The sequence below is a fragment of the Peromyscus californicus genome, unplaced genomic scaffold (assembly GCF_007827085.1).
Source record: "Peromyscus californicus insignis strain IS unplaced genomic scaffold, ASM782708v3 Scaffold_1__1_contigs__length_55948999, whole genome shotgun sequence".
NCBI classification, from domain to species: Eukaryota; Metazoa; Chordata; class Mammalia; order Rodentia; family Cricetidae; genus Peromyscus; species Peromyscus californicus.
The window spans coordinates 20,589,271-20,597,968 of record NW_026294492.1 but is presented as its reverse complement, the minus strand read 5'-3'; the positions used below and the strand labels follow the sequence as shown (position 1 = coordinate 20,597,968).

Here is an 8,698-nt window from a genome sequence, read left to right as displayed (position 1 = left end):
CACAAACAAAAAAGGGAAAAAGTTGTGAGAAACAGATGCGTCTAGAAAGAATCCACATGCCGCAATAATTTGGAACACCAGTGAACCAGTCTGCAGAGAAATCTTAGGGTAACCGACAAAGTCACCACCATTGGGCATCTTTGACCCCCAACTCCACAGTGATCAACTCTACTGACCATGTCAGCCTCATCCCGGACGTGAGCAATAGTAATTGGTCTTTTTCTCTATCCCACACACAACTTGTCTTTTTGTGGTCCAACATACACTGGAATTGGACGGATCTTTTTTATTGATATTCTTTAGCCCTCCTTCCAATGAGGGCTGAAAGGTTTGAGGGTTCCTAGGCCCTGACCCCACACGAGTACAAAAGAAATGGTAAAGAGGATACAGAGAGGATGCCAAGCCCACAACACACCGAGGCTGGAGTGAAGTCTTCCAAGTTCAGTCTGTCCCCAGCACATTTCATGGCCCTGTGTTAAGAACAAATACATGGGGATCGGCCTGCGTGAGGTGCCATGAAGAATGGGGGCAGCAGGCACTGGTGGCTAGGCCGCAGCCAGTCCACAGGACCACGGCTGTGGGGACGGGGCTGAAGTCCCAGGGGAGCCACAAACCTCAAATGCACTCCCACCTTTCCCAAGCTGTCTTGTGGATAGGGTGTCAATGCCAATGCCCGAGGTACCAGAAGATGGTGAGAGCAGCCTCCCAGAGGTGTATTGCTAAGAGATGAGGCTGGTGCCAGAGGTCCCAGCTGGTACACAAAGTGGCAACAAAGGAGGACTAACTGGTCCACCAGCTCTTGGGACAGGAGCCACCTTGCTTAGTGATCGGGGTCTTGGTAAAGTCAGTCCGCAAGGGCTCAGGGACCTCCTTTGGCAAGTACCCAGGCACGCACTGGAAAAAGATTTTAGGAAACGCCTGCCGCCACGGCCTGAGATCTCACGTGGATAAAAGATGGGAAGGCAGCTAGAGCCAGATAGAACGGTGGAAGGTTCTGTGTGGACAGGCTCAGTTGCATACCCAGGGCAGAGACACTGCCCTTTCTAGGATGGATGTTGTCATATCGCTTCTGAAGCAGGGATTGTTTTTAAGAGCAGGAGTCAAGTCAGGATCAGAGTCAGGACAGGGCTACTTGCTTCTTTCTTCAACGTGTCCGGTGGGCTGTGTGGCAGGTGACAGTCACTGTGCTAGCACCTGGTGGTACAAACAGTGGCAGTTGGAACCTTATTAGGAATAACCACCGGTAACTGAAAGCACGCTGCCTCGATGTAAGAGTGTAAGTAGCTATGGTTGACGCTATGAGGAGACTTCCCAATAATGACCCATCTGAAGTACCGTATGTGCCTTAAATATATATAACACATGTATATGTGTGTGTGTTATGTAATACATCTATAACATATCACACACACGCACGTGTGTGTATATGAGGGTAGGCTCTTGCGCCACGGCATGTGTGCAGAGATCAGAGGACACTCTGTAGGAGTCAGGTCTTTACTTTGCACCACGTGGGTCCCAGAGGCGAAACTCGGGTAGTCAGGCGACACTCTGTAGGAGTCAGGTCTTTACTTTGCACCACGTGGGTCCCAGAGGCGAAACTCGGGTAGTCAGGCTTGGTGGCCATCGCCTTTACCGGCTGAGCCGTCTCTCCGGCTTCTCTGATCCTGCAACCATTGCTGCTGCTCCATTTACATACCTCACTCGCCTTTACGTGTCCTTACTAATCCTCACTGTCTTCATCTTCCATCTCAATTTTCTGGGGTGCTCCTGGGGTGGAATTATAACACGCTTGCATGTCTATAGCAACAACCGTCTCCATTTCTTTAGCGTACAGATGAGAAAAGTAACCTCGCAGTTCCTCGTTGGCAATCACCAGGCGGCAAGGTGTGAACTTCAGCCAACGTACCATTTTAGACTTTTAACTCTCAAACAATGTATTCCCCCCACCCCCAAGGCTGGAGGTGGAATCCAGGGCCCTCCACGTGCTAGGCAAGTGCTCTATCCCTAGCTCATCCTTCTAGTTGCAATAAAACCACATCTGCGAACTTGTCTTCAGCTGTTTCCTTTCCATGTGGGTGCTGGGAGTTGAACCTGGGTCCTCTGGAAGAGCACTCAGTGCTCTTAACCACTGAGCCGTCTCTCCAGCCCCTTGCTGTTTCCTTTCCAAGGCCTGTTTCCCCCAGTCCCTCGATCCGAAAAGGCGGGGGCTACACCACAACGGTCAGTCTGTAGTGTCAGGGACACCGGCTGCCTTCTCAGTCTCTCTTGACCCCAACGCAAGACTTGAAACGTTCACATTTCAGGGCTAACCGCCCCGCCCGCCTCACGGGCCTTTCTCGCCGGGTCCCGCACTCTGCCACACCTTACCCCAGTCCCTGCCCCTGCTCCCCACCTGATCTCTTTGGCTGCGAACAGACGTTCGGTTGCTGACAATAGACATTCTTCTGCTGCTTCTTGGTAACTTCCTCGGGGGGTGGACTGAGTGCTCCGCAGCAAAAGCAGCAGCAGCAGCAGCAGCAGCAACAAGTCAGAAGGCAGCAGAGGATGACGAGTGTCTGCAAGGCAGGAGAGAGGCCATGGTCTCCCTGTTCCTTTTGTCGTTCCGTGCAGGTCCCCCTCCATCCTCACACCCAGAAAGTGACAACAGAAGCATGTGTCTTGAGAAGAAGGCAGCCCTTCCTTCCTTCCTGTATTGACACAGACAGGATCTTACTGTGTAGCCCAGGCTACCCAGTGCCTCCCAAGGGCTGGGCTCGGAGGTGTGTGCTACCACAGCTGGCTTGTTCTTATTTTATGTGTGGGTGTTTTGTCTTTGTGTATGTCTGTGCACCGTGTGCATGCCTGGTGCCCGCAGAAGCCAGACAATGGCTCTGGATCCTCTGGGACAGGAGTTATGGAATGTGAGCTACTACATGAATGCTAAGAATCAAACCCAGGTCCTCTAAAAGAGCATAAAATGCTTCCCACTGTGTTGTGGAATATTATTTTAAGGTGTGCTACATTTGTTTATGGTGTGGAACATTCGTTTAGTGATGCAAAGATGTGTTGCCTTCTTTTATGTTGCATTTGTTTAACTCTGTGAAGCTGTGTTACTTTGCCTGTCTAAAACACCTGATTGGTCTAATAAAGAGCTGAATGGCCAATAGCAAAGCAGGAGAAAGGATAGGCGGGGCTGACAGGCAGAGAGAATAAAGAGGAGGGAAATCTGGAAGAAGGGATCAAGGAACAAGAGAAGAGAAGGACATCAGGGTCTAGCCACCCAGCCACCCAGCTACAGCCAGCAACAGAATAAGAAAGTAAGATATACAGAAATAGAAAAAGGTAAAAGCCAGAGACAAAAGATAGATGGGATCATTTAAGAAAAGCTGGCAAGAAACAAGCCAAGCTAAGGCCGGGCATCTATAAGAAAGAATAAGCCTCAGTGTATTTATTTTGAGAGCTGGGTGACGGGCCTCCCAAAAGAGTAAAGAGTGAAAACAACCAAAACACAACTGTGAGCCCTCTCTCTAGCCCCCTCCAACTCCTTCCTTCCTTTTTGAGGGAATAGGAAGAATGGTGTACCTTGAACCAACAACTGTTTGCTATAAAATAGTATCTGACGCCTTCTTCACCAAAATGATCAAGCAGGTATATTCCTAGTGAGCCGTGTTGGTCGTAGATTTTCTTCTTGGTAGGGTCACTGAGTACAGCATGGGCTGTGTTGATCTCTTTGAAGAATTCTCCTGCTTGAGTGTCCCCTGGATTCTTGTCTGGATGATATTTCAAGGCCAGTTTCCTATCCAGGCAATACCCAAAGGACAGTGGGGAGGGCAGGAGGTGACTGGGGTAAGAGGATTCGGATGGACGGCAGAGCTAGGTCTTTAGATGATGCAAGGGCTACAGGAGATGAGGTACAAAGGATGGAGGCAAGGTCTACATGTCTTCCAGTGTCAGTGAAGAAGGGGTGGCCTTCTTTGGCCAAAGAAAAGCTTCTTAGGATTTAAAAAAAAAAAAAAAAGAGGGTCCAATAATGGTCAAGGGACTGGGGGGAAATACCAGGGTTGAATAAAGGTGAGAGTCTGAACCTGTAGGCTCTTTTGATCTCTTCAGGCTGGGCGCCTTTCTTTAGTTCTAGCACTGCATAGAGGCTGGTTCCAGTCTGGGATAGCCGCCGGGCCGTGTCATCTGCGTGAGGCATGCTCTGGGCCAAGAGGACAAAATTACAAAGTCAGTGGCTCCTGTGACTTAAATCGGAAGAACGCAGAGGAACGCAAACGTGAAGGATACACCTTCCCCTCACATTTCCCGGTGTCCTCCATGGACCTCACAGTCTAGAGAGGTAGGTCTAAGATAACAAAAAGGCTGATTTTGTCCAAATCAGCTCCTTTACCTGAAGTAAACAGCCCTGACACCTGGCCAAGCTTGGTGCCTGGGTTTGAAAGACCAGGGTAACCCAGCCATTCCAAAGGGGGGGGGGAGGGATGGATCAGAAATCGAGAAAAGTCACAGCATCCGGGGAGGGGGCAGAAGAACCAGCCAGACCAAAGCCCACCTGTGGGGGTGAGGTGGGTGGGGGTGGGAGAGTGGTCGGGTTCAGGTTCAGGACCCGAGCAGGGCCCGAGGCCAAAGACTTGCTTTCCCCTCAGCCTCCAACCACCTCACACCTCTACCCCTCAGAGCCCACACTGGTGAGGACAGGAGGACTCCCTGGACAGAGGGAAGCCTACAGGAGCTGCTGCAGGGGATACACTCTGAGTGATCAGGTCCCAAAGGAGTGGGGCTGAGGCCTGGGGGGCCCGGGGGGCCCCAGGAGGAACCAGGGCAACCACATGTGTTGAGACAGCCTAGCCTTGTGTCGACTCCCCCACCTGGCTCTTTACCTCAGAATTGGCCTATTAAGCCAGGTAGACCTCACACACGTTTCCTTCGTCCTGGGGGGTGCGAAGCTCCATTTTGCGGCTGGTTCCGTGGCCCAACTGCGCGTGCGCGCTCTGTAGGGGCAGGGAGTCGTTTTTTGGCACCGCCCAGCAGAACCCGCGGGGGAGAGCTGGGTACCGGACCTGGGACTTATTTGGCACCAGAAGCCTGACCCTCGGGCCCCGGGCTGGGCAGTTACTTCCAGCCCCCAGGGCAGAGGCACAGCCCTTCCACATCACCCCTTTTCTCCAGGGAGAGCCCATGATCATCCCGATCACCGTCATGGCTCTTCAAAAAACGGTGGGCCTGGTGACCCGGCGGATGAGAGGTACGGGCCAGGGATCGTCCTCAAGAGCCGTCACTCGGTCCGTTTTTATCTTCCCCCTTACCTCTCGGAGCTTGTCTACAAACGTTGAGACTCACCTCAGATGTCAGATGTTCGGGGAAAATCAGCCCTCCGCCCCTCGGGAGGGTCTCATCGAGGCACTTACCCCGGCCAACTCTAAGAGTTCGTTGGCACCCTCCCTTCAAAATGACGTTTTTTGGGTCCTTTCCGAAAGCGCCTTCGCTACCGTGCCTCCGTAATAAGGAGATAACCGCAATGTAATGATATAATCTAGATTGTGTATGGAGTTGTTCCTTGATAGAATATTAACCCTTTTTCAGGAAAATGCTCACAGACGGCCTGGAACAGATTTCTGATTTTTTTTTTTTTTTTTTTTTTTGTCTAAGGATGGAGTAGTGGAAATGGAGCTATCGAGTCAAACGGAAAGGAAAAAATTTAAACGTTTATGTGGTGTGTGTGTGTGTGTGTGAGAGAGAGACAGAGACAGAGAGAGACAGAGAGACAGAGAGACACAGAGAGAGAGACAGAGAGAGAGAAACAGAGAGAGAGAGAGACAGAGAGAGAGACACAGAGAGAGAGACAGAGAAACAGAGAGACACAGAGAGAGAGAGAGACAGAGAGAGAAACAGAGAGGAGAGGGAGAGAGAGAGAGAGAGAGAGAGAGAGAGAGAGAGAGAGACAGAGAGAAACAGAGACACAGAGAGAGAAACAGAGAGAGAGAAACAGAGAGAGACACAGAGAGAGATACACAGAGAGAGACACACAGAGAGAGACAGAGAAACAGAGAGAGACACACAGAGAGAGACAGAGAAACAGAGAGAGAGAGACACACACAGAGAGAGTCAGAGAGAGAAACAGAGAGAGAGAGAGAGAGAAACACAGAGAGAGAGACACAGAGAGAGACAGAGAGAGACACACAGAGAGAGACAGAGAAACAGAGAGAGAGAGACACACACACACACACAGAGAGAGGGAGGGAGAGAGAGAGAGAGAGAGAGGGAGGCTTGTGGAGGTCAGAGGACAACTGGAGAGTCAGTTCCCTCCTTCTGTTAGGCAGGTCCCAGGGATTGAACTCAGGTGACCATGCTTGGTGACAGGCACCTTCACCCAGTGAACCATCTAACTGACCCTGAATATACATAGTTTTCCAACTCCGCTTTTTAAAAAAAAAAAAAAAAGATTGATTTCTTTTGTGTGTATGGGTGCTTTGCCTGCACGTATGTCTGTGTACATTTACGTAGGTTCCAGGATTAAACTCAGCTCATCGGGCTCTTTTTGTAGTAAGTGTTTTGTTTTGTTTTTTAGGTTTTTTTTTTTTTTTGTTTTTTTTTTGAGACATGGAACTCGCTCTGTAGACCAGGCTGGCCTCGAATCCACAGAGATCCACCTACTTCCGCTTGGATTAAAGGTGTGTGTAACCGCTGCCTGGCTGTGGCAAGTGTTCGATCCACTGTGTTATCTTGCTGGCCCCAAACTGACTATTTTTTAGAAGCTCTTAGTCCATACCATTTTACACCCCCACCTGCAGACATGGGAAGGGACGCTTGTGTCTACCTGACGGGACTTCTTGTCATCCCTCACAGGAGGCAGTATTTGTGGTGTTGGCTTCCTTTGCTGAGGAGAGCTCTCAGTGCCTCCAGGAACATGTCATTGGATGAGCTTTCTTCAATAATCCCTGCCCATCACTCCTTCTACAGCTTTTAGTCTTTGGTATAGCGGTTGCTGCAGTTCACTGTCTCTCCTAGGGTCTCAGCCCTAAGCCAATACTCACCCCTGAAATGCCAGTCACCTAGGCAAACTGAGTCTATATGTAAAAAACATACTCACCAAGCCCGTGGGATTGGGCCAGAGGAGTTTTGAGGTTACCCAACTCAACGGGAAAGGCTGAAGCTGACCACGTTAGTGTGTGGGGTGTGTGTGTGTGTGGCGGGGGAGGGGAAGGGGGGGAAGACCGGGCACTAGAAGCAGAGTGAACTTACAATGGATTTCTTACCTCAGTTTCCCAGGCCAGTCTGGCTCTACCCCTGCCTCTTCCTCCGGTCTCATTGGGAACCATGGTCCTGCTTGCTCTGGGATTTCTTCCCCTTCTTTTCTGTCTCTTCTTTGTGAAGACGCTGTGTTTCCTCTGTCTGGAAGAGTTCCCATGCCTGACATCTCATCCTCCAAAGGTCTCAGGTGCATGCTTCCTCAGACAGGCTGTTAAACTGGGTTCTCCTTCTCCCTCCTTACGTCATAACCTTCACCGTAATCAGTGTATTGTCTTAGGGTTTCTATCGCTGCAACAAAACACCGTGACCAAAAGGCAAGTTGAGGAGGAAAGGCTTTATTAAGGCTTACATGTCAGCATTGCTGTTCATCACTGAAGGAAGGCAGGACAGGAGCTCAAACAGGGCGGGATCCCAGAGGCAGGAGCTGATGCAGAGGCCATGGAGGGTGCTGCTTACTGGCTTGCTCAGCCAGCTTTCTTAAAGAACCCAGGACCAGCAGCCCAGTGATGGCACCACCCACCATGGGCTGGACCCTCCCCCATGGATCACTAATTGAGAGAATGCCTTACAGCTGGATCTCAAGGAGGCATCTCCTCAGCTTGAGGCTCCTTCCTCCGATGACTCTAGCTTGTGTCAAGCTGACACACAAAACCAGCCAGGTCATGTATATGTATCATTATTTTCATATTCATTTCCTTAATGTCTGACTTTCTCGGGTGACAGTGCCCACAGGGCAGGAACCTTGTTGGTTTGTATCGCCAGTACCTACAGCTACGCCTGGCTCATAGCTCATAGAGATCCGCCTGGCTCTGCCTCCTGAGTGCTGGGATTAAAGGCGTGCGCCACCACCGCCAGGCTCATTACTTCTTTGTCTTAGTATTCCTCAGCTCTTAATACAGTTCCTGGGATACTGGACGTGTTCAATGAGTGCCGGCTGGTTGAATGAAAGAGCACTCTGACCTTGGCCATGCCCCTTAGAGATGGCATGATTACATCCCTGCTTTACAGAGGTGAGCCCTGGGAAGGACATCTTGCCAGAGGATCCAGAATGTTACTTTTGTTTGTTTGTTTGTTTGTTTGTTTTGTTTTTTTTGAGACAGGGTTTCTCTGTGTTGTTTTGGTGCCTGTGCTGGATCTCGATCTGTAGACCAGGCTGACCTCAAACTCACAGAGATCTGCCTGACTCTGCCTCCCGAGTGCTGGGATTAAAGGCGTGTGCCACCACCGCCTGGCATAGAATGCTACTTCTTATCCATCATGCCCTCTGACATTTGAGTTCATCTCCGTTGCCCTTGAAAGAGCCTTTCATTCCTGTGAAGCCCTGCTCTGAATGAGAAGATGCTGCAGATAGGCAGCTGCAGAGCGTTGGGATAGAGCAGGCCAGAGGGCCTGGCATGCTGTGACCTGAGGCTTCTAGGCTCTGCTTTCCAGAAAACACAGCTCTTTTGATGGTTTCTCACAAGCAGGT

At 50.5% G+C, this 8,698-nt stretch overlaps 1 protein-coding gene across 1 annotated transcript; it reads right to left on the bottom strand.

Annotated features, from left to right (window-relative positions):
• Positions 1-271: 271 nt before the first annotated feature.
• Positions 272-5,510, bottom strand: Dnajc5g (DnaJ heat shock protein family (Hsp40) member C5 gamma). The gene is made up of 5 exons (XM_052746118.1): positions 4,860-5,510; positions 4,065-4,180; positions 3,562-3,820; positions 2,393-2,555; positions 272-1,194 (listed from the first exon to the last, which is right to left on the bottom strand). The coding sequence occupies exons 2-5, from the start codon at positions 4,175-4,177 to the stop codon at positions 1,145-1,147; spliced, it is 585 nt and encodes a 194-aa protein (XP_052602078.1). The 5' UTR covers positions 4,178-4,180; positions 4,860-5,510; the 3' UTR covers positions 272-1,144.
• Positions 5,511-8,698: the final 3,188 nt, after the last annotated feature.